Source organism: Charadrius vociferus, unplaced genomic scaffold (genome assembly GCF_000708025.1).
Source record: "Charadrius vociferus isolate BGI_N301 unplaced genomic scaffold, ASM70802v2 scaffold136, whole genome shotgun sequence".
NCBI lineage: Eukaryota > Metazoa > Chordata > Aves > Charadriiformes > Charadriidae > Charadrius > Charadrius vociferus.
Window position 1 is genome coordinate 1684545 of NW_009648960.1, and position 26223 is coordinate 1710767.

The following is a 26223-nucleotide window of genomic DNA, read 5'->3' on the forward strand; positions in this document are numbered from 1 at the left end:
TAATTCATTCAACTAGTAGGAGATCAGCATACCTCAAAAGGAACCCTTACAGACCCACACGGCCCTTTGTAAGAAAGAACCACTCATCTGGCCTGCTGCACTGGGGGAAGGCTCACAGTTCTTAAGCCCAGTTGTCAGCAGGGACTTGCTACCAGCAAGGACTAGATCCTCCCTTTAGGGCATCTCTCAGCAGCTTAAAACCAGCACCTCCTGATGTGACCTCACAGAGCAGCAGTTGGAGCCCTTGCTTCCAGACCTGCATACTCCTTCCAGAAAGACACCCATGGCTCCGTGCCCAAAACAGGAGCCAGTCAAGTGCTTGGCTTCACGCACTGCCAACTTCCTTCAAGTGGAAGGCTTCAAGCTAGTTGAAATTGTCACCGCAGCCCAGGTGACAAACCACCCCAAAGGCCATTCCTATGAGGTCACCTCACACCTGGAACTAGACCAGAGTTTTTTTCAGCCATTAGTCAGACAAGTGAGGCAGGGTAGTCAAGGACACTTGCTCAGGACATTGGACACTTAGGTGCCTTTTCCCAATTCTGTATGACTCCTGTACATCCTTTAACCTTACCATAGGCACAGCATGAGGCAAAAGCATACCTCTACAGATGCTGTGAGGCATTGTGTGTATGTAGAAGATAGGAACTTGCTCAGCTCAAGTAACACAGCAGAAAGGCCCTAGATAGATATCACCTTAGTTAGACATTTACTAGCATCTCATGCAGAGATCTCACTGGGAAGATTATTATCTATTAACTTCCATCAGTAGATTAAACAGTGCCCCAAGGATAGCAAACAAAGGCTAAACGATAAGCAGGAATATATGAGAACAGGAGCTGCCAGATGCTTATTACAGTCTCTGTTTTAGCCAACACTTTAGAAGATGCAGGCAAAGAGCAGGCCAACAGATTCCTGAGAGAACCTCACAGCATGGTATCTACCAGCTTCGGTCAAAACAGCATGACAGAAAAGACATGGAAGGAATATAAGAACAGTGGAAGAAAGAGTTCAAAACCCAACTTTTAAAGTATAAGCTAATAAAAACACAGAAGACTCCAAACAGTCCATGGGAAGCAATGGCACAGAGAGCAGTCCAATGGGCCAGGGCTGGGGTTAGCAAAGCCAGCAGGCAAGCCATTAAGCAATGCACCATTTTTATTTTGGACTGCTGCACCCAAAAAGCAGAATCCCCTCTACCCTATCCTGCCTAATCCAGCCACTTGGAAATAATCCACAGTAGAGATCAGAAAAGAAAAAATAATCCACTGTAGAGATGAGAAAAGAGAGGAGACTGCTCCCTTTCAGGCCAGAGCAAGGGCAGTGCTGGGCGCACAGAATTCCTGGGCAGTGGCCAGGGCCTAAAACACAAGGGAGCAAGGGGAGCACGTGTACATAGAGCAGCAGATGGAATGAATGCATTAAGGTAAAACCAGCATATGGATTACGATCTCTTGAATGGCTCACATCCCCCAGGAAGGATCTTCGCCTTACTCAGTTCCAACCAGTCTGGATGAAATGGGCAGTCAGGCAAAAGGAAATACATGCCCACAGTCCTATCAAGTCGGCAGCAGAGTCAGTAACACAACCTGAATTTCCCTTCTTCCAGGTCCATCTACCTATGCGTCCCTGTTATTTCTTGAGTAAAGGGAACACATGCAGACTTTCTGCTCCGTACCAGCTGAGATCAGAGCCACAACAGAAGTGTTTATTGCAAAACTGTGGACCGTTCCTTGCCAAAACTGAACAGATTTTATAAAATGGAACAACAACGAAAAAAAATCCCTTTGAAATGGTCACAGTGATTGCCAGCAAAAACGTGTCTGGGCTGTTACTTTATTCATCTCGCTGTGCTCCAGATTTTCACTTTGTTTTTCTAATCAGAGTTCAAATCTGCTTAATGCAAATTGCACACAATGGAGAAGGAAGTGGCTTCAGGCAAGATGCTTCCCAGATGCCTGCCTATGAACTCTGAATTGAACTCCCCGGTATGAGAACAAGCACGTCAAACTCGAAGGAATGAGTCTTTTACCTTGGAGAAAGCAATCTGACACCATGTCTCAGCCCAAAGCACACCTCTACAGCAGGATTCAGAGCACAGAGCCTCGAGACTGCCTTGCACAAAGGACCCGCTCCCCTCTCGTCACAGAGAAAGAGGATAATGGATTGGAGAAAACTACCTGCTGACTCCAAAAAAAAAAAAAAAAAGTAGCTCAGTTCAGTTTACAACACAGATTTTTATCAGTTCATTAAGAAGTTGGGCATAAGCCAGGCTTTCATACCATTCCATAGGCCTTCTAATGAATTAGTAAAGTCTAAGCCATAAAATTTACCTCAAAAATAAACCTTTTTCCTGAGGACACAGTATTCGAATGACACAAAGACTACAGACACCACATAGCTAAGAACCGTATATTTATTTGCAAAAGAGACTTATTTTCTACATTTGAGGCCAACTGCTTGCACTTATATTCTCTGTTAACACAGGGAAAGATCTCATTTACAGCTCTTACAAATACTTGCTAAGCACAGACTGCCGGTGCCTCCTAATTAAGCTGGTGATATTCCAGTCACTGCTGCTGATGAGACTGTGGCCAAAGAAGGACCACAACAGCCCACGGCAAACTCAGTGATGAAACAGCCGAAGATTGGTGTGAATGAGAGTTATCCCCAGCTCATTGCAAGCTTCAATCACAACGTCGTCAGCAGCCGAGCCAGATGGGGCAGCGATGAACTGTACTCCACTCTGAACAAAGACAGATAAGTGGAAGGATTAGAGGATGGAAAACCTCAATCTCCCTGAAAAGGAGCTGGCAGCCCCAGTCCTTCATCCACATCCCACCATACTAAGTGTTGAACAAACAAGGGCTTCCATCGCCCAAAGCCGTTCACAAGGGAGTTCCTCATGTGAGCAGTCAGTTCTCTCCACAGCTCAGAAATACAAGTAAAACGGTTCCTCTGGAAGCAATAGGCCTTGTCTTGATATTCTTAAACAGTTTAATAAACTTTAATCCTCTCTTCATCCCAAATCAACAAACTGAGCAATGGCTCAATTACTATCCATGTGAGACCAATAACCACAAGAAACATCCTTCCCAGGACGCGCTATCCTAGTCAGCGGTGCAGAGCAGAAATATTCCTCAGCACTCTGCACAAAATTCAAATGAAAAGCCCAGGCTGCGCAGCCATTTCCTTGGAGTCACCCCGACATACTGGCCCCACCATAACCTTACCCGTTTAGCTCTGTCAACGTTATCCCTAAAAGGGAAGAATGCATCGGAGCTGAGGGAGACAGCAGTCATCTTGGCAATCCACTGCTTCTTCTCTGCTTCCGTTAATTGTGCAGGCACCTCTTCAAACATCGCCTGCCATTTCACCAGGTCCTCACCCTGTGAGAACAAAAAGAGCCAGCTCAGCCCCAAAGCATGGGGCTCCTGCCAGAAGCACATAAGGATGAATGATGACGACATCCCTCTGACACCCGGCTCAGCTGTGCGTTCTGCTCCCACAGCTCTGCTGCTGGGAGCTTCACACCAGGGATTTTAAAATCCTAAGTGGTGGTGGGAACACATTAGCACCATGAACTCTTTTTGCATCCTTTTAACTCCCTCCCTTCCTCCTCCTCCTCCCAGGGCTTAAGGGATTCCTTCTCCCCTTTAATTCCAAGATGCTCTGCTTGGCCTGCCTGCAGTATGCTGCTCTGTGTAAATGCCAGCACACACAAACAGGATCTGGTAGATGACTTAACACATGACAAACAGCAGTTTGGTTTATGATTCACCTTCTGAAACAGCAACTGCTCCAGTTCTTACCCCCTTAAACAAGCAACCACTCACAGAGATGATTCACGAGGTCCCCAATCCAGCCCTTGGCTTTCAATACTTAAAAAGGACATACTATTTTCTTGTCTCACTATTGCTTGCAAACAGGGAGGTCAGAGGGATTCTGAGAAGCCAAAATGCCACATGAGCAGACTGCACTGTGCAAGAAGGGAAGGACAGCTGAGCTGACAGGGCAGCGAGAGTTGAAACATTAACTGTAGTTTTAACCCTTCCTTACTGCTGGGGGGAATTACCAGATGAAACTAAGCTGCACACCAAAGCGCAGGGCAGGTTCCAGCACTTGGGGTGGTGGGTGCGGTATCAGAGGGGTGAATCAGGACACTTTGCCACTGGCTATGAAATAACCTTGGGCAAGTCACTATCCTGGGCCCTGGCCACTTGATCCCCCAGCTCTTTGAGATCATCTACTTACTGTCACTTAGGCACAAAGCTCAAGCCAGGCTTTTAGGTAGTACCTAAAGACCAAATCCTGCAAATACACCCATCACCTCTGGCTCTGACAGTTTGACAGCCAGCACAGGGGCTTCTTATGGACATTTCAAGCCATAGTCAAAACACCCAAATGCTGGTATCTATAGCTTGATGTTGGCTGGCTATGGACCTACAGGGGCACTGAGGGAACTCAGTGACTCAGGAGGAGTTAAAGGTGGCATCCATTGCCCTAGCAGGGACCACTACTGGCTGACCAGTTCCATAAGCGGTAACCAACCAAACCCCCTTGCGCCTGAAGCCCATACAAATTTGAGAACATCTCCTCAGTATGAAGCCAGCACAGAAGCAGCTCAGTAGAGGCAGAAGGTGGAAATGGCAAGGGCTTCATTTTATGCCAGAAGAAATTGACCAACTCTGAAGCGAGCTATGGAAGGACTTGGTTTTTCTGGGGCTGGAAGAAAAACTGAGGTAGAGGAGAAAAGGCCCAGACATCAGGAAGCCTTGCCAGGTCCTAGCATGCACAGCTGATATTTCAAGCAGTAGTTCCAGCTTTGTTTCACAGACGCAAGACTCTCCAGGGAAACTTCTCAGCCAGCCCTTACCTCACCAATGGTCCCAGTGACATACTGATCAATGGCATTGGAGATCTCTGCTCTCTTCACACCTGCTTTGAACTTCATGGAGAGCACACGTGGGTGGTGCCGGAGCCACCAGTTGTTTGCCTTGTCACCAGCCAGACGCGTGCAGTGGATCCGGGACTGCTGGCCGGCTCCAATACCTATGACCTGAAGCGTATAGATACAGAGCACAATCACATCTTGCTGCACAGAAATCGCAATCAGAACTGCATTCCAGCCAAGCAATTAGGAAAGACCTCCCACAAATAAGCTGCTCCTCACTGAAGCAGAGAAAGAGGGTAGGTAATTAGCAAGGAAAACTTTCAAAATTCCTGCATCCCCAATCCTGTAAATTGGTTACAGGGACAGCTCTCTGCACTGTTAACTTCCATGGCTCTGCTGAGCTGACAGTCACTCTGAGGACACTACATTCTTTCATCCTTATAAATAACATAGCTCCTGCCAGAGTCAAACTGTTAACCTCAGGAGAGTGATACAATTATGGCTTTTGTTTAAGACAAAACAAAATCCTGTTGGTTGTAGAAACAAGTGTGGCTGCTAAAAGATGGTAGGCTGCCTACCTGCTCTTGGAAAGGGCATTTCAGTTAAAGTCTGAGCCCACCTCACCCAAACACTATCATCTTTCCTGGTGGGCCAGGCATACACAGCTTAAACAGATCAACCATGATGTGTGGTGGATTACAGGGCAGTTTGTCTGTCAAGGCTAAGACAGTAAATCCACCACTCAATCAGGAAGGCTGGTCAGTAGGACCATTACATTGCATGAATTGTCAAGGCCCTGGAGCTACCAACACATTTCATATTCTGCCATCTGCCAGAGTGTCCAGGATTGTTAAAATAGCTGCTGCTAACCTTAATAGCACTTGCGCTTGATATCAATCAGACCTAGTGCTTCTGGAAGCAAAATCCAAAAGGTGATTTTTATTTTTTTTTTCCCCTCAAGGAAGCTGCTATGAAAATATGGTTATATGCTCAGTTTCCATTTGCTTTTATCAGACCAATTTCCTTGGAGTTCTCATTAGATCCATTCCACCTCTGTCAATTTTTTGAGGTACACTATAGATTAAAATATGTAGAGATTCTTTGGAGTCTGGTGGTCAGGTAACTCTGCAAGCCATTTGTCATGGTTCAATGCACAAACAAGCTCTTGCATCCTGTCTGGGCTGGTGCAAACAGGCGCTGGAGACAAGGGCAACTCTTACGTGCTGACAGCACTGAAAATTAAATGTGGCTGGGGGCACTGAAAATTAAATATGGCTGGGGACATCTTGGCTTCTGGATGCTGGCAGAACAAGCCCTGCTTCATTGTCCCCTGCCAATATGGTCTGCCTACAGTCACAACTGGCAAGTGCAAGGGACTGAGCTGAGGTCTCTTGGGCTCCAGACCATCTTCTGACCCTCAGCTCTGCTTCTGCCATGACAGGCACACAAAGGCCAGACCTAGCCACCACGGCTGTCAATCTTGGGCCGGTAACTTTTCTCCATGGTTTTCAGAGCTGTGGGTCCTGCTTTCCAAAGACAGCTCCCGCCATTTCAAACCAGAGATCTGATGGAAAACAAGTCTCCCATAATTTCCTCCGCCTGTGAAGCCACAGCTGAACTGTTCACCAGGCTGTTTGCATGGGGGACTGCCCCAGGGACACTGTGTTGAGGCTAGCAGTTCTGGCCAATGCCTCAGAGTTTCCAGCTCAGACTGAAACAGATGGTAAAGCTATAAGCCAAAGGCTGCCCTCAAAGGAATGAATCATTTGTCTTCTCATTCATCAAGACACAGTGACTTCACCTCTTACCAGAACCATAAAACATGCTGCTGGATACTATTCCCCCAAGGAGCAAATGAAAGACTTGGGCTGCTATCTAATATGATCTGCTCAGCTACAACTGAAGTCATCAGTGCTTAATAAACCCACAAGGATATTGGTATTATCATAAATATTAAATAGATGCAAAGTTTCTTATTGCTTAGTGATACCTTCACCCCCACAAACACTCCTAATATCCAACCTCTACTCTCACATCCACCCTGTTTAATCTTCAAACTTGCTCGGGACCCTGCATCTCAAGGTGGCTCAACACCAGCTGCGTGTAGGTATATTGTCTCTTCTGAGGAAGCTTATCCTCTCTCCCTGGACAAAACAGAAGGCTTAAAATAGTCATACACTGCACACCATTAACTGTCACCCAGCCTTTAAGAGTGGGCCTAGCAAGCTGGCAGAAGTTCTTAGCTAGGGATGCAGACGGTAAAGAGTACGGGACAGGCTACTGGTAGCAGGGGCCAAAATACCATGAAACACTCCCAAGTTTCTAAAAAAATGTGGTGTCATGTGCCAGAAGTGCAATGTCCTCTCTGCCCTTTCCCAGCCAGAATGGTACCTCCTGTTCATCACGTACTTGTGAGCTGTGGCCTTGCACTCCTCTGATGGAACTGGCTAGGCTGCTGCAAGCCTGGCCTTCAGCCAGCAAGGGCAACCATACTGGAGAAAGCATTTCCAGGCCAATGCAGACCCAAACACACACACACCTCCTTCATGAACACACCTTAGAAATCAAGCTCTACCTGTCAGCACCCAATCACCCTTCTCAAAATGAGTGTTTTCCTTTTCTCTATGAGCTACTCATAAGTATTCTACATTTTTTGTGACCTAATTTTTGTTAGAAGATGCGTAACTGAACTCTGGCTCGTATTCAACAACTCTGAAATGGCAGGAACTTTGTACTTCAGTCAAAGTGATGTATCCTGTAAACCCTTCATAGGCGTCCTCAAATCTACAGAGGTATTGTCTGCAACACGTGGCACATTTTTTAATGGCTTAATGGGCAAGAGAATATAAAAGCTCCTTCTCTGTGTCTCCTTCTGATGAGCCTGCATTGTTATAGAAGGAAGTTCATAGTTACATCCTGGGAAGAACACGCTGGTAAGATGCACGTCACTGGAAAATGCTGACCTGGGGAAAGTGAAATCCCATTTTGTAGAAAAAGTTATTTTGATGCAACACTGCTGGGAGAGATTTCTTCAGTCTAGCCTGGAATTGCTAGTCTACAGAGGAGAAAACAGAAGGTTGACCTTTTGCTTAATGCAAACTGTAGACTTGCACCTGAATCTCTCTTCACACTGGCCTGTCTGAATGTACCTATTCTCCTATTCTCCCCCTTTTTCACTTCTTGTTTCTCCATCTGTTCCTTCTTCCTCTCTCCCTTCCTCAAATGTTGGTTTTCTCCTATATGAAAACACAGCTGAAACCTCAAAATCCTCCACAAAGGAATCCTTCCCTTTCTATTTTCCTCCCTATTTTCTACACAAAAATTTATTAGTTTGTTTCAGATTTTAATCTCCTGGGAATCAAAAAGCGCTTTAAGCACAGGCTGTGAGTGTGAGGAGTGAAAGGAGACAGTAATCCAGGGTGAGAAGAAAAATCACTTAACGAAAAGCTTGGGTGAAAGCTGAGAACTACCTGACCAAAATACTTTGGGCTCGCAGGAGAGGCAAACATTCCCCATAGCTGGAATACTGTGCAAAAGACACAGATTGAATGAGATAGACAGTGCCCAAAGCATCCTTGCAAAATGATCCAGATTGGCCTGGATTTACTCAGATTCACCCTGAACAAGTGAAAACAGAAATCCTAAATACATTTGGAATTGTAAGAATCAAATAAAAGACTTCACAATTGGGAAGAAAAACAAACAATTAAGTTACTGACAAATGTCTTTACCACTGGTGGAAAACAGTAAGGTAAATTAACAGGTTTGTTTTATCCTACTGTGCAAAGATAAAGAAAGAGAATAATTTTAAATTGCTAATTTAAAACATGATGGTATCATTAAAGAAAGTGTAAATAAACATGTTACACATTGGCTTTGCCATGCTGAAAATCAGATAAAACAAGTGGAAGTGTTTATTGCAATTAGTGGCAGCTGGCTTCCTGCAAATTAAGTGACACTCAAGTCCATAAATGCTTCCTCCCACTCCATGCTTTCCTAGAACTTATTAACACAAGCACCAGCCCTTGCTGGAGTGGCCAATCCACTTACAAACACAACGTAGCTAAGCTGCCAAAAACATTCTGCATGTCTGATAGTCAAGAGTTTTACTATGGGGATGCTGTGAGGCTGAGTAACCCCTGGAAAACAAAAAGCAATGGAACTGAAAAAGAGCTGGACTTCCCAGGCTCGGCTCATATAACTCAAAGCAAGTCACAGCCTGGAAAAGCATGTTAAGGGTAACAATCTGGAAGTTACTTTCCACCCCTAGTTCTTGATTTCTGCTATTTTCTGGTTTGCACCCAAATACCACTGTACACATCCAATGTTATGTCTTGGTACATGATATGACCAGTACTTAGTTCTGCACAGCATCACCAAGAAGGATCTGAGCTAATCACTATCTTAGTAAGACTGGTTTTCAGTGGACCTTATTTCTTTCCCCATCCGTACCTTAACGACAATGGTCTCAATACCTAATGGCCTTCGGAAGCATTTAGATATTTTAAAACCAGAAGGGAGCTCCTATCCAAGCTCCTCCATCACTACCTATAGCAGGCCACACTGCTGTTTCTGCGCCTGGACTGTAATGAGTCTCTTAAGGAAGACATTAAGCTTTGATTTGAAGAACTCAACACAGATTCACCACCTCCTTGAGTAAATGATTGTAATGGCTGCTGACCTTTACTGTTAAAAAGGTCACCTGTTTCTTGGTGCAGTATACAGACCTCTGATCTCGGTCTTCCCTGTCACATATACAGCAAACCAAGAAAACATACGTTTGCATTAAAATATATACCTGCAAGTATGCCAAATATCACTGAGGCCCAGCTAGCTAAATCCCTGCCTGCTCACACTACTTTTCACTCCTCCCCCATGCCTTCTCCCTTCCATATGGTACATGCATTACCACACACATTTCAGAAACATCTGCAGCACCACGTTAAGTCCAGACTTACAAAAGCACTGGGGAAATTGCTGCTGTAATAAGGGAAAAGGAGCAAAGATAGTGACACCTTTGTTCTGGGGCTGCGAGAACTAACACTCTCGAGTACAGAGAACCATTCAAAAGCAAGAAAAAAACCCTACAGCTGAATAAAAGAAAAATGCCACATCTCCAGAGACATGTATGTTTTCAAGAACCATACAGCACGCGACCCCAGAAGGTACTGAGAGACAGTGCTGCAATGTTTTCAGGCTGTAACAACAATCTGACAAATGCAGATGAGTAACAATGCAAAATGGACAGCATCGCAGTTCATTCACAGTCGGTACCTGTAGGGTACACTGATCCATTTTGCTGATTTATGATGTACCAAAGCTCAAGATCAAAAACATTCTTTGTCTTTTTCTTCTGTATTTTTTTAAAATACTCCAGGCCCGTGGAAAAGTTAGCATGGAGAACAGAGAACCAGCTAAACAATGGCATGAATGAGCAGTTGGGCAAAAATACAATTTTTAACCATTCACAGTGACTTTTGGATAACTGAATTAAGCTGAATACCTACTGATACCTTGGAAAGAAAGGATTATTTTTTTTTTTTAATTCAAGATTCACATCTCAACTACACATTTGATAATGCCCCTGTAAATCCCAACATCCATCACAAGTTTATTTAAAAAAAAAAAAAAATCAAGAGAGAACAGATTTCTAATGCCCCAAAGGGGAAAAAAGAAAGGACAGCCCATTTTTCTTATACAAAAAGTGAAAATAAAACTAAAAATCATTTGGACAGTCAGAATCCAACTGTAAAAACTACTGTCATTTCCTAAGGCTCTATGCAGACTACAACATATGTACATGCCCTCAAAAAATGGTATCAAAGGACAGAATAGTTAGAAAGAAATGACTCAAAGCCAAACTTGCAGAAGCACATAAGAGCTTTTCCAACCCTATCACATTGAAAGAGCCAGCCCTGTCATTATCGTGAAAAAATTACACCAGGGTTTTGAAGCAGCCTCTTGAGAAAGAAACATTTAGCTACTGTTCTGCATGGCACTCTCTAGGGCAGTTAGTCTGTACCTGTTTAATAGCTTCCTGTACGCTAAATGATTTTAAAACTCATGCCTGACAATAGCACTCTCTAACCAGCTTGGCTGTGAAAGCACACTCCACAGAGCTGTCTGATTTGGTTACCTGCCCATCCTTGGCGTAGCAAACCGAATTGGACTGGGTGTATTTGACAGCAATGCTGGCAACAATCAGGTCTCGGACAGCAGACTCAGGCAGCTGAAACAAAATGCCATTGTCAACAGCCCATCCTAACAACCATGACTAGCCAACTGGCTAGTGATTTGCAAACCCCCAAAGCCATCACAAGTACTGTTATCATACAGAGGGAAAACAAGGTAGCTAAAAATATCCTGGTTTGTTCAATTAGCAGCAAATTTTGTTTATATTAAAAACTGTTAATTATTCGTTTGGCAGCTAATCTCACAGTTTATAGGGATAAGACTCAATCTTACCAAGTCAAGAGGGCTCTATCACTGGCCCTATGCCTGCAAAGTCCTCTCTATTTGCTCACTGTCATCAGATGTGCTCATAGGCAAAAAGCTAAGTAAGTATCCACAGGACCACAATAACAATAATAGCTCCTAATATCTGCATTATTTTAAGCCTGTTCTGTTACTAATTTATTAAAATTATTTTTATTACCTCAATGTCTGAACTTGCTTCTTAGCCCATGACTAATCATGTGCTCATTAACATCTGTTTGTTAATGAGAACAAGATCAGAGACAAAGAAATAACTGGTAACTTTCTGATGATGTGAGCTCTAAATGATGAGCAACATCAACAGGGCCAGAGTTTATACAACACACTGTATACAAAAGGGAGAAGTAAACAGCAAGTCAGAAAGAGATCACACTGGATCCTTGGCATATGGTTGTCTCACCATAAGAAAATACACAAGGTAGCTTCTTATAAATAAGAAATATAAATATTTTGGTAGTCAGAGATAAAAGGCAAGGTCCAGCTCTTCTTATTTATGCAAGGAATCAAAACAAAGGCAAACTACCCTGATTTACCCAAGTATATTTGGTCCAGAAAGTTTGCTGCAATTTTTTGAAAGCCAGTTTAATCTCATTAAAATATTTTAAGAGCTCTTAAAATAGAACAGTGATGACTTCCTTGATGAAAGCACACCAGTTCATCCCATTAATTCTTAAGCTCATTTATCTTCTGACACTTACGTTTTTATTCTTTGTAACAATGTTCTTGAACAATGACCGGTCGATGACTGCATTATTCCTCTTCTGCATGAGATGCAATCCATAGAGAGTTCGAATCTCATTGTCATCTGGCTCATAATGGGGATCCATCTAAAAGCCAAAGGATAGGCCAATAAAACACTCTTGGAGCTCTTGAAAGCCAACATCCAGTAATAGCTTAGGTTAAAACACATCTAAAGAATCCAAAGAAGTGAACTGTTTGTAGAAAGCAATGTCAAATCATCAGAAGTAATTAGAATTAACTGGAGCAGCAAGGTCTCAACAGCACAAAGTGACATTTACAGGGCAAAGAGAGGTAATGCATTATAGATGCTTATATACAAATGCCCACATTGTGAGCCACAAAAATCTACAAAATCTTGCAGTCTTTCACAGAAAGGGAAAAACATCCACACAAAAAGAGACACTCGGTCTTCCACAGGAAAGTAGACATATTTTGAGTTGCTTCATACATGCTTCAAGGTACAACTCCCAAACCTCTTCGACATTAAACACTGAATGCAGACACATCTCCAAACAAGCGTGCAGCACAGTTAATCTACACCAGTGTAAGGGGTAAAGTTAAATGGAACTGTTAAACTGCATTCAGGTCTACCCATGCATGGACTTATTTAGAATTTTGGTAGCTCCAGTTCAGGTTATTGAGACGAAGTAAACCAGATCAAGGATACCAGCTCTAAATAGGAGAATGCACATGCTTTCTGTGGCTTCCCTAATTCATTTAAATTTGTTCAGATTGATTTTCCTTAGCATCCATCTGCAGACAGGCCCTGAAATACAGGCTTAACCAATACAACCTCATCCTTGCAAAGCTAACTGAATTCAGGAGGTAATCAGCTGCCAAGATGGTCTACAATTTCATTCCTTCTTGCCTGAAACTCCTGAGCCATCTTCTACAGCTTCCCTGGTACTAACACTATAATCACAACTTCAGCTAAGCCTTGGATTTTCTTTTTGTAATGTTAAAGTTCCCTGTTCTTTTGTCTCTCAGAGTCAGGCAGAAGTAGAACCTGTTTAGCTGCTCTAACAGCATTACATAATCCATTAGTCACGCTCACCAAAACTGGATGATTTTGAAGTCCCAACAATCACTGCGGGAGCTAGGAAGGCAACCTGACACTGACTTGCAGGCTGGTTACAGTATGTAAAGGTGCATCACTCCAGGTCCAAACTCTGCCTGTGTTGCTATCTTCATCACTGTACTAAAGACTTCTCTACAAACACCACATGCCCAGACAAGGCTTCCTCCAGTGATACACTATACATGCTTCTCATTGCCAAGACTCACAACATCACTGAGTCACTGTATCTTAGATATAAAGAACTCAGGGAGGAAACAAATTCAGCAAAAGTGAGAGCAAAGCTGGCAAAGACTGGAAAGAGCACAGAAATTCTGTTTCTTTGAAGTACTCTTGCTGGTTGATAGATTTAATTACTTTAAATCCACATCACTTTGAAAGCCAAGGAAGGCACTATAAAAATATTCCCCTCTAGGACTACAGGCTAAATGTGACCACAGCACTGCTGGTGGAATTCCAGCTTATACAGGAATACCCCAAAGACCAAGAGGAAACACTTCCATGCACTGTAGCAGGGCCTATATCAGCCCTCACCAGCTATTTGGAGACTAACATCTGTGAAAAGCAGGTACAGGAAAAGCAGTAGAGGGTTTTAATGTAGCTGGAGTACAAACCTGGAGTACACAGTAACCACCATTCTTCTTTTTCGCAAGGATTTTGAGAGCTTCTTCCTCATAGCCAGGAGCTACCACACCATCAGATACCTGCAACACACAGATTTCAGCTTCCATGTGGGGAAAAAAAAAAAAAAAAAGACAGACTAATACAGGAAGCTCCACCTGCCATTTCCAGAAAAGCATTGAAGGCACACCTCTCTAGGTCTATATGTACCATACAATAATACGAAAGGCAGCATTACAATATCGGTTTCAGTCCTGGAAACAAGAAACAGCAGAGTGCTATAAGCTCTTGGCAGGAGTTAGTAAAAAATACCCCACCATCACTTTAAGCAGAATGGAACTAATAACTAATATCCCCCTTCAGCGGCAAACAGCTCAATGACAACATCCTCACTTCCCAGCCCCAACAGTAAACATCGCTTAAAAAAAAACCCAACAACAAAATAAAATCCTTATTTCAACAGTGGCACTCTTGATAAGACAAAAATATTGGCAAAAAAGCTGTTAACAGCATTGAAACTGAGAAGAATTTACATTCATCAATGCCATGAAGCAATATACACCTTTCACATTCTTATCCTACACTGTGGGCAATTTGGTTTTTTTGTTGTTTACGTAATAGCATACCAAATGTTATCCTCACAAACCAGTCAAAAGTCTTTCATTTGTTTCAAAGAAGTATCCAACATACAAGACAGCCCTTTGCATTGTGCCTTCCCCCTCTCAAAAAAATTGTAAGCAAGATATAATGGGATGAATGTGCTTGAGTAAGCATTAACTCCCAGTTGTTTAACTGTGTATTTAAACTAGTGACTTGTGCAATGCAGTCAGCTATGGAGTTAAAGTTGAATCCAGGAGAGTTAAAAGCGCAACCTGGAAAGTGGTTGAGCCTACACATAAATTGTATTAACTGGCAGGTAGCAATCCACATCCACATTCCTGCCTTGGGCAAGAGGTTGGTCATCAGCTCTCCAGTCCTCTGTTGTTCCGATTACAGCCATTCAACCAGATACTTGTGACAGCGTAATCAGGGTTCATTTCCGGAGGCCTACTCGGAGGCAGAGGTTTGCAATCATCTCTTGGAAAGCAGCATTTCAAGCACTGCTATTTCACAGGCTCTCCCACCCAGCCACGTTCTAACTGGTAGGAAGAAAAATGCATCAAAAGAAAGGTGTAAATTCTGCACTCCAGATACCAAGTGACACAAACAGACCAATAAATAGTCTTCAGCAAAATGGGTCAAATCCAAACAGAACGGCTGTTACAAAACAATGACTCCATCTAGTGTGATTCTCTTTTTCACACGAGTGATTTTCTGCTGTTTAACTAACCTCTCTGGAAATAATCTTGGCAGTAGCCACATCGCAGATATCAGACAGGGCAATGAAGTCACCAAAAGAAGACATCCGATCAGCACCTGCAAAATTATCTTTTTAGTAACTTATCAAACTATAGCATAATACAAGAAAAGTCTTTGCTCCTACAATCCAGTCAATTTCTGTGAGAGCTAATAATTTAATCCCACATCCAAAAAAAAAACAGGCCATAAGAGCAACAAGGATGAACAATCCTACCTCAAACACATGCACCTTTAAATATTTGCATAGTGCAGACATTCTTGCTTCTTCGCTGCCTTTGTCAAAGCTCTAACTCTGTAACAACTACCTCCATTACTGCAAGCAGCTCTGCTGTAGCCATCGTGCAAGAGGACAAGGAGAAACAAGGATCATACAGAAAGATTTTTAAATGGGAGACAGTTGGAAAAAGAGGAAAGCTTTTAGATGCTTATGTTCCCATCTGGCTTTTCCTGCAAGAAACCAGAAATGTAGCTAAAAGCAATTTTTTTTTTTTTTTAATAAATATTCTTCTGTATTTAATGGCATAGCTAAGGAGAACTCAGCTCCCATCATGGATGCTCTACTACTTAGCAAGGTCAATTCTTCTGTCCCTGCCATTCCACAAAGTTATTTTTCTACCAATCATGCAATGGTTTTCTGAGGGCAACGTTCAAAGGTGGTCTTTCAAGTAGTGAAAAATGAACCCAAGCCACTGTGCCCCTTATCAAGTAAATTTGCTTTGTTTTCTATGATCTGTGCACATTTTCTATGAATGCCATGGGAAATGAAAGAATTAGCAAGGTATCTCTGCTAAGCAGAGGAAGCTATTTTTATTTACTTATTTTTAGCTTTTTTGTGAACTCTGCAGTACAAAAACATTAAAAAACCACCCACCAAATACCAGGCAGAAACATTTCTACTCAAGTTAAGTATTCCTGAGCAACCCATCTGCAGTAGAAGGCTGCACAGCTGTTTATCCAGAACCTCTAGCAAAAACCCCACTGATTTATGTATGTGTGTGTATATACACATTTAAATAATAATAATAAAAAAATCTCTACAGGTCTTCTATATGCATCAAGGAACAGAATCCAAAATGGTTTTAGCCTCTTTGAAACAATATACAAGGTCTGCTCACTTGGAGAAGAATTTTCAATAGGCAGTCTGTTCAGTTAGTCAGTCAGTTAGATCCTTATGGAGAAAAACCCTACAGAGAAGGAATACGGTGCAAAGGGAAGAGGCTGCAAAGTGCTAAGCATGCTGCTCAGGTGCTGAGAATTAAGCTCAGCTCTTTGGGCATGCTAGTTTATTCCTGGACTTCTCACCTCTGCTTCGTGCATAGGCAGACGCTAAGGGCGTTAAGGTCTTGTGGAAGTCATGCACCATGCAGACTTGTGCCTCCTCTTCGCTGAGAGGTATTCCAACAGCAGCACCTAGTGGGAAATACAAGCCAGGGCACTCAAACTAGAACCTCTTACTGAACCTTGCCCCTGGGACCTTCCCGAACTGCCAAGGTAAGGGACACAGCTACACCACTGGCAGAGTCTGTTCAATGAGAAAAGCATGGCAACAAGGAGCCACCCACCTGCAGGACTGACAGAGGGCTGACATGTTCGAGGGAGGCCGCAGCAGTAATGCCTAATGCCTGCTTGAGTTCCTTCACCAGCTGCCAGGCATTGAGAGCATCACACAGGTTGATAAATCCTGGAGAGCCATTCACCACTGCAGACATAGCACACAAATAGACACATTAGAGCAGGCAGTCTGCTCCCCAGAGTCTGGACAGCAAGCAGAACAGATTTCTCCCACCAAGAACTGAAATCACTACAAATAGTTCTTGTTAAATGACTCTGGCTCCTCAGCAACCAGTTGAGTGCCCTGAAGAGCTTCAGTGACTTATGGGAAATGCACAGGCTTGAGACTCAGGAGATGCAATGCAATTCTCTTCCCTACCAGAAGCTGCTGCTATGACCTTGGAGCAAGACACACACTGACCCCATGCACATCCCCTCTTGTGAGAGGGAAACAAAAAAAAAGAACATTCTCCCTTATGTTCTTTGAGTTCTTCAACTCGCAGCCATTTGGAACAAGAGCTATCTCTTTCTGAGGGAGCCTACAAGAGCTTGATTTTGACCAAGCAGTGCTGTCAGGGAAGAACAGAAAAATCACCTGTTCCCTAGCAGGTAGATTTCTTTATAATTCTAGTAAATAAATTTCATATAGTGACTATGGCTTCAATTCAACAAAGTATTACAGCACCAGCCAATGTTGTCTCTTAATTGATGTCAACAGAATCACTCACAGCCATGAAATTTAGGGTAAGCTTTTAGCAAAATGCTTCATCTGGTCCTTTCATCAAAAATCCACGCCAAGAATAAAGGTCATTCAAAAGTCTGCTCTCAAAACCTTTTGCCCTCGCCCTGCAGGAAGAACTGCTTGTACTGACACGGCAGGACTGTGAACATTTCAGGGGATAGGAAGAAAAAAAAAAATTTTAGCAATAGTCCATGGCCAAAACAAGTGAACAGAGTGTTGTTCTGCTGCCATACTGGGAGGCAGACTTGCAAGCAAATCAACTTCCAGTACAGGCATGGAAAAGCTTCCTATGAGATCCCAGAATTGAAATAAGGAAATTTTGCAACACAAAGGTTCATTGTCTGTTCAAAAGGATGATGCCTGCACCAAAGCAGAGCTGGTTTTCACCAACATCAAAAGTAATCTCAAGAACAAGAGCGGCCACACTTTTTACCTCTCCAAAACATGGGTTTTCCTCACTGCAGCAATGCTATGAGTGGCCTACCCTGTAAAATGGCAGAGACACCAGACCTGTCCCAAACTTGCGAGTGAGACTAGTATCCTAGTCCCACCATTAGCAGAAGCAGCATCCTAGAAAACTAAGGTAATAAACCTCTGCTCAAAGCTGTCAAAGAAAAAAAAGAATAAAACCCCATTCAAATGTAAAGACAACCAGCTTGGTTTCTAGACAGAGTAAATGGCGACACAAAAAAAATGGGAGGATCTAAATAAGGAAAATAGAAAGGAGCAAAGCATCTTAAAAGGATAACAAGGTTTTTCTTTGCAAAATTTGGATCTGATATCAAGCAGAAGGTGCACCACAAAGTGGTGCCCAAAGTGCCTTCAGTGTGGACACACAATCTTACACTAACAGAGAACACGGAGCTACAGTAAGTCTTGTGGGAGTCAGCAGACAAGCTTTTTTGTCTCACACAGCTCAACCTTTTCATTGCAAAGCTAGTGCCACTCAGTAATAAAGTCATTGTTAACGCACTGCTGGACATCCCTTGGACTAAGGTACAAGATAGTATTTCAGTTTTAAAGACAACTGCCAAACATGCCCAACCACCTCCTTTCCTAGCTATCCCAGAGGTCCCTTTTGGCCAGCATGGCTTAGGCCTCACCTGTCAGGGGAAGTTTGGATCTCATCGTGTAGAGCTGCGCAGGACTCTGGTGAGGATTCATGCCATACCTCAGGGGCAGCTGAGACACCCCCTTGCTGTACTCCTTCCTAAAGTAGTCAGAGATGGCTGCATCGTACTGAGCAGTATGAGTGAAAGCCTGGGGACAGAATGGGGGACACCTGTCAACTCAGAAACATCAACTTACAAAGGATTTGGTGTTTAAAGAAGCGAATGAATGAAAGGCAAACAAGTCTGGCCTAGCCCTTCACTGCAAGCAAACATGACCAACCTTCAGTGCAAGATGGCGCCTGGTTTCCATGGAGGTGTCTTTATCCCTTGATGTCGCCATCTCTTTAGCCACTGCAGAGTAGTCTGCAGGGTCACACACAACTGTCACGCGAGCATGGTTCTTGGCAGCTGCTCGCAGCAAGGCAACTCCTCCTGCAAGAGAAGGATGGAAGTATGAAGCACTGCCTTTCTGGACATGGCATAGCAGAGAGTCACATCTGAGGCCAAAAAGAGACATGCACCAATTGATCATTTATGCCAAATGAACATGCGCCCCTCTCTCCAGCAGAGAGAGCGGACTACAAGAGTGCTCTTCAAAATGCACAAGACTTTTGTGCGTTTGTGACTTTAACTCAACCCGCTGGTAAAGAAGCACATTCATTGGCCTTCGCAGACACAGGCAGAGCTGCAGTGGCAAGGAAAGGCTGTGATGAGCAACTGGGGCAAGAATGCCTTTAAGCAGCACAACCACATCATGAAGAGGATGGCTGTCTCCACGTATCGCTTAAGCGCCATCCTCTGCAACACTGGGCTGTGGAGGGGTCTACAGGACGATTTCCTTCTACACTGCCAAGCAACAGGGGTTCCCAAATCTCTCTGCAAATATTAATGAATCCTGCCCAGGCCCTCTGTGTAAGATAAAATGCCACGCTTCCCCCTTAAATCTGACTCTGCACAGCTATTACAACACTTCAAATCATACAAGATACCAGGCTGTTACAAAGGAAAAGTAGAGGCTGGCACTGCTACATGCAGAACGTGTATTACTCCATAAAACATTTAATAGAGAGCTCTGCCGGGCATCATTTGGACTAAACTACTGCAAGAAAATTCAATCCCAATCCAACCTCATGGCACAAAACTGTGCCTGTACTGTTCACAAGCTACCAAGCAGAGATGCTGCAGTGAAGGAACAACAAGCCTTTTGGGGTTAATAACTAGCAGGAAGAGCAAAACTGCTGATGATACAGGCATTCACGCTTCCAAACTCAGGTGCTAACTACTCTCCTACGTATGCAGACCAACCCTGTTCCTTGTAATGGCTTCCTGAAGTGAAGTTTGCAGCAATCCCCAGAGCACTTTCAGTCATCCGGCTTTTTCTCTTCAAAGCTCATGTTTACTTTTATTACACTGCCAGAGGCTGCAGGAGAGGCTTAATCTGCTCTCTGTGTTTCAGTAGGAGGCATGCTCCACCTGGCCGTTCCTAGCACAGCCTTCTACAGTACATCAGGCTCCTTGTTTTGGGCAGTGCATGACTTGCCCACCTCTGCAGCATGGCTTGCCAGCCTGTTAGAACAGCCACTTGCCATTTTAATTGTAGGTCTGCTTAAAAGCAATGAATTTTACCCAGCTATGCTTTCAGTCTGCTCCTTGCAACTGCTGAGCTCTTTAGCAGACTTCCTTTTTGGGTCTGCAAGGCCACTAAACAAAAAGAAAAGAACTGAGACCACTTAACAGACCAGAACCATCAAGTCTGCCTGGAGAATACATTTGATCTCCCTTTGACTTACCAATATCAATCTTTTCCACTGCCTCTTGAACAGTTACATCTGGAGAAGATACGGTCTTCACAAAGGGGTAGAGGTTACACACTACAACTCTGAGAATTGAGGGGAAAAGCAGGGTTATTCAGTAAGAAATAAAAACGCCAGACTAGGCTTGGCAAGCATCTGTGGTTTTATGGTCTTGACTCTCAGATCAGGGACCAACATAAAATCCTGTAGCCAAGGCTTCTTTCTCCAGAAGACTTAAGAGACAGTGGTGTTCAGCCAAAGGCCAAGTGATGGTACAATGCATTATGAAATTTAACTGAACTCTGTGCATTAAACAATGTTACAGCAGATAGAACCACAATTTAGAGAAGTTAGTTTAAAGGAAGAGTTTCTTTGAATACATGGGCCTGCATTTAAATGTTTAGTCATTTTGGTGCACAACTTGAGCCATTTCAAAGGACTTCAAAGTGGGCTCTCAGCAGCACTGAAAATAGGCATCCACCAACTTTCATAAGAGTAAGCACCCAGGGCAAGGTCCACTGCAAACATAGTACAATCAATCTAATTTTCCACAACTTTTCCAAGAACAGAAAGTGACCTACGTATCACATTCTGGACTTTTAAAATACCAACAGCGTATGAAGCCTGAGTGCACAGGCTGGATCCCATAAAGCCTGTGGCACATGAAAGCAGTGGGGAGAATTGACTTTCCCCTCTCAAGGTAAGACTGGACCTTACCGGAATTAGTTTTTTTTAATCTGATCTGGAAGACAGTCTGTATTCCAGAAAGCATGAAGTAATAACTTGCCCTGTCCCATCCTACCAATGCCACATGAACTGTAGTGAAAGGAGGTTTCTGTTTTGACCTTCACAATGTTTTTAATCCAATAGAATTAACTTACTCTCTTGATCTGAATATATGAAGGTATCAATACCCGATGCATACCCAGCATTGGCAGTGAATTGCTGTGATGCATGCACTTGTGTCCAACTTTTAATATTCCTTTGTTTCCACACTGTGTAATGAACTCAAGCAGAAGGGATTATCACCTTCTGTATGGTTTTCAGACCCCCCGTCTCTAAATTTCCTACAATGTCTTTCCTCGCTTGTTTTATTTCTAATACCCCCTTCCCCCTTAATCCATTCATGCTCTTGACCTGTTGCAAACCATCAGGAATCTGTGGACTTTAACACTGCTAATGCTTTTACCTATGGAAATCAAGACAATCAATATCAAGGTTTCCTACCTTAACTTGGGTATGTAAATTTTATGCAACTATGCAAAGACACTCCTGCTGAGGATCAGCTCCTTCTGCTTTATGTAAGACAACCCAAATCCAAACTATTACTCCAGATGTAAGTGCCCTATAAGTCACTGATGTAAAGGCATGTTACTCCCCCCTGCAATTCAGCAGAGCCTGCTTTAATATGAGACGTACTCGGAAGGGCCACCACTGCTGAGCCATTTATGAGGATTCCTGCAGTTTTAAATTTCAGGTTTTCAAATTCAGCCTGGAAATCTACCCATCCTAGGCACATCAGTGTTTAAAAATAATTTTAAAAGCCAAGATGCAATCTGGCCCAATCACCACAGTCAAACTATATCTTCCATCCTGGCTATACTTACAATTTACTACGTTCAATTCAGCCATTCATTTCCAAATGAGGAGCTACCCACTGACATAGAATTGGTTACTCACAATCACTAGTTATATGTTAAAACCAATTAGTTAAACATAGTCCCAAACTTCCCTGTGTGAGTGTACTGAGTAAATACATTCTAACTTAAACAGGAAAAACCTTTGTTACGTTAGCGCTTCAATTTCTGGCTGCCGCTTGCTTGCTCTCATGATGGCTCTCAGAAAGTAAGCTTTCTGCCTGTTATCTGTGTGTTTTCTGTCTGTACAAATGCTGTGTGTTCCTGATCCACTTTTCACATCTACTCTTTATTTATGTGTTGAAACTCAGTAAATATTATGCAAATATCAAAGGGTATATTTACTAAGCAAGTATTTCAAAATCAGGAATTGTCATCTATTCAGACACCCAGAGCCAAGTTGAGGGGAGATGCACCATCTCTAAAGCACTGAATTCAACTTTGCAGGAAGTATAATGTGGCCCAACACTGACTAAATTAAAAGTGTCAACATTCTCAGATAAACAGAGAAATTAAAACCTTTGTTCCCCGTGGAAACAACACTAACTTTCTTGTTTTAGTTTTCTCTTACCACAAGTGATGAAGTTGCATCTGCAGAAAATTTTATTTTTAAAAACATAGTATCTCCTGACAGCAAAAAGGTAGGAGATTGCAGACCTTTTGGTATGAAGACGTTCCAGTCCCTACTGCTCCTATTCACTGGTGTTGACTGGTCTCCAATGTTCATTTTTGATTAGTGATTAATTGCATCATGTTCCCCAACATTTACCTTACAAGGCTGAAATCCTGTTTGTTCATATCAGCATTATCTTCTGGAATATTGCGAGCCAAGATGCCTAGTTACAAAAAAAAAGTACATCTTTTTAAATAAAGAATTAAATCACCGCCTTTTTTTTAATTTAATGTCTTCTTTCAGACTGTACTTTTCCTCAGAGACTTTCTATCATAAACTTTCTGATTCTACTTCAAACAACAGTCTTCAGCCCCTGTTCCTCTGCCTTTATTCCATTTTACTGACTCTTTGGCTATTCAAATTCCATACTATCAGGTTTTTTTCCCCCCAATGCTAAATCCTAGAGCATTCCAACTGTTGAACAGCAACCTCAAAAATGTACCTTATAAGCATTCAGTTGCTACTCTTAAAACACTGAAGCTGTCATTGGAGAGGAAAAGGGCACCTGTCGCTCATCAGCCAACAACACACAAAGCCTATGAAACAACGGAAGCAAGAGAGGGTGTGCCTGTAGCTGAGCAGCGTCAGTGGCTGGCTTGGGTCTAGGAACCTGGGAGAAACATGCAGGGGGACTGGCTGGCACAGAGTAAGCAACAGCACAATCCTGGGTTCAAGGCTGTCAGAGGAGATTGTCTCCAGACCTCAGGTACAATGGGCAACAGGCTCTACTCGAGGGATCTCAAGCACAGTAACAGGAAATGAAAAAGCAAATGGTTTAATGTCCAGATTGACTGATTATCAGACATCTTCCTTGCTGAAGAGGAGCCAAGGAAGATTAGACATGCAGAAACCACCCACTACAGACTATGCTGTCACATTCCTTATGCTGCACACCAGTTTCATCCACAGGTTAAGTTCAGTGTAGCTCTCTGCCTGAACAGTCTGAAATTGACTCTGCAAAGAATGTGTGAAGGCATTTACAAGAGAAGGCCTGTTACTTGTAGCCCTGGGGGTTGGACTAGATGATCTCCAGAGGTCCCTTCCAACCCTGACCATTCTGTGATTCTGGAGAGGAAAAGCTCTGCTAACTGCATAGATGCCAGCATATCAACAGAGGAAGTAATTCAGCCACTGTACACTTCCCCCCCCCCCCCCCCACACACACACACTTTTCACCTCTCCTGCTGCTGCTAGAGCAAATCCGTTTTCATTACCCAGTTCTTCCACACAACCCTTAAGAAAGACACTTGTCAGCCCCTTCTTCCCACCCTCACTGACCATGGATTTCTTTTTTAGACTGAAAATACATTAGCAGAAACATACCAGCATGAACTGCAGGATGAAGGGTTTTCACACGTCCACCTAACATCTCAGGGAACCCTGTCAGGTCCGAAACATCTCTGCTCAACGAGAAAACACAGCATGATAATAGATGTGCCATATCGACTGAATCTATACATGGAATGTTTATTAGCCCTATCAGGGCAATAATTTAGATCTACTGGCAATGTTGGTTTTACTGGAAGGAGATTTAAAACCTAGGAGGTTCAAAGGCAGCAAGGAGGGAAAATAAACTTAGCTTTATTTTGGTCCATCTGTTAAAGAAAAAAATCACCACCTTTCCATCAATGACAGGAGGAGTTGAGAGAGAACACACATGCATGATCCCTCTAAACTTCAGTATCTTGTATCTCAGTAAGAACACAATATATGGAAGGTGTATTACTAAACCGCTAGGAAAAAACCTATGCTGAGTGACAGACTAAGATGTATCCTTCTTATGGAAGGCTGGGAAGTAGTTCTGAGATGAGGCATTCTACATTAAGATAGATCTGGCTGGTTTTGTTATGTTGGCATCTGCCAACTACTGAGCAAAATGCTGCCAGGTACCGAAGGATTAGTAAAACAGCCAAAATGTTGGTTTAATGCTCTCTCACTCTTCACAAGATGTCGATCTGTATCTTACGCAAAAGCTACATCTGACAGAAGATGAAAGGACGTTGCTTTCTAAGTAAGTGACTCAAAACAAAACATGGTATAAATATCACTACAAACCCCCCCTATGCCAAAGGGGCAACATCTGCTTTTCTCATGAATGGAAATAAAGTTCATGGGTCACACTCAACTAAGGAGCACAGTTATTTATCAAATGCACTGAGATAACTTGAGATAAACCATGTTGACTTGGGATTAGCTTATAGAGAGAATAGAAGACCACGCTCAGAAGACAATACCTCAGTGCTCTTCTTCCCAGCTTAGCCAAAATGCTAATTAAAGTTTCGCCACTCCCTGTGACCGTTTATGATGGTAACAGAACAATAAATTGGAAAGGAAAGGGCAAATGTGACCGTCCTTTGCTTCAGGCTACACCAATAGCACAGGCAGGCAAAGAAGTTGGAGGGACACAGCCACGTGCTGGGTAACAGCGAGGACAGGGAGCTCTGGCCTATCACTGCATTCACTGGAAGGAAAAAAAGGAGTGACGGTCACCTGTCCTGTGAAATAATTGACAGATTTTTCATCACTGTACTGGAAACAATTTTTATTTGGCTAGAACTGTTTTTTTTAATCATAGCATGGAAGACGCTGAAACAAATTTCCCCAGAGTCATGGGCAAAAACAACCAGTGACATGCCCCTTCTCAAACAGTGGAGGCACAACACTTAAAGGCTCTGTCTGAAAAAGCTGACCATCATGCTGGGAAAATTATTTGTGACAAATGATGACAAATGACAGTGAGCTTCAGCATATCCCTGACACATGTCACCTTTCCTGTCCCAGGACCAGGCAAAGATCAGATTTCACCTGGCTATGAAAAGCACCACTAGGATCAGATTATGAATTTCAAGACGACCGATTGTCTCGCGGGAAAAAAGCTGGCACAAGGCAGACATGGCATCATCTGCAACACAACGCTCCTGACATCCCTCTGCATGCTGCCCTGCACAGTAACACTCTCTGGCCTCAGCCAACCAACTTTGGGCCAAGAAGATTCCGAAGTTTGCTTTGGGGCAAGTTTTATTTGGAAAGGAAGACTTGCTTTCAGATCAGTTTTCAATCATTTTTTGCTCACAGATGGAGAAGACAATTTAACCAACCTCAGGACACAAATGAGCATTTTTGGTAGAGATGTATAGGAAAGCTTCTGTCCCTGACAGGCAAGCCAGCATCTCTCAGGGATTTGGCTGTTCCTCCAGAGGCAATTAAACCCAGGCCAAGAGCATTCAGGCTCTTTGCAAATTCCACCAGGCTGGTCTTGTCAGAGACGCTAAGCAAAGCTAACAGGTGGGAAGAGCACAAATATTTAGGTTTTAAAAGCCAGACAGAGAAAGAAAACAACAGGATTAGGAGACTTAAACCTCGGTAAGTTCTGTAACTTCTCTGAGGTGAGCCAAGGCATTGCCTGCCACGGGGGTGACTGTGCGGGGGAGGGGACTGCTGACCACCAGGGCCTCACGCGTCCCCACCTCCAAACCGGCGAAGCCCCCTCCTCACCCCCCGGCGAGGCGCAGTTTGCCTCCTGCCCTCCC

General features: G+C 43.3%; 1 protein-coding gene across 1 annotated transcript in view; it reads right to left on the minus strand.

Moving 5' to 3' along the window:
• Positions 1–2393: 2393 nt before the first annotated feature.
• ATIC (5-aminoimidazole-4-carboxamide ribonucleotide formyltransferase/IMP cyclohydrolase) overlaps positions 2394–26223 on the minus strand; it is a 52432-nt gene continuing 28602 nt past the window's right edge. The window contains exons 2-17 of the mRNA XM_009887595.1: positions 25850–25971; positions 25499–25569; positions 24017–24093; positions 22790–22856; positions 20381–20469; positions 18871–19022; positions 18582–18738; positions 16744–16884; positions 16488–16595; positions 15157–15242; positions 13820–13909; positions 12088–12216; positions 11031–11123; positions 4877–5059; positions 3234–3389; positions 2394–2746 (exon numbers count right to left, since the gene is read on the minus strand). Of these exons, the coding sequence (XP_009885897.1) occupies positions 2627–2746; positions 3234–3389; positions 4877–5059; positions 11031–11123; positions 12088–12216; positions 13820–13909; positions 15157–15242; positions 16488–16595; positions 16744–16884; positions 18582–18738; positions 18871–19022; positions 20381–20469; positions 22790–22856; positions 24017–24093; positions 25499–25569; positions 25850–25971 (1841 nt within the window). The 3' untranslated portion in view covers positions 2394–2626. The remainder of the gene's footprint in view (positions 2747–3233; positions 3390–4876; positions 5060–11030; positions 11124–12087; positions 12217–13819; positions 13910–15156; positions 15243–16487; positions 16596–16743; positions 16885–18581; positions 18739–18870; positions 19023–20380; positions 20470–22789; positions 22857–24016; positions 24094–25498; positions 25570–25849; positions 25972–26223) is intronic.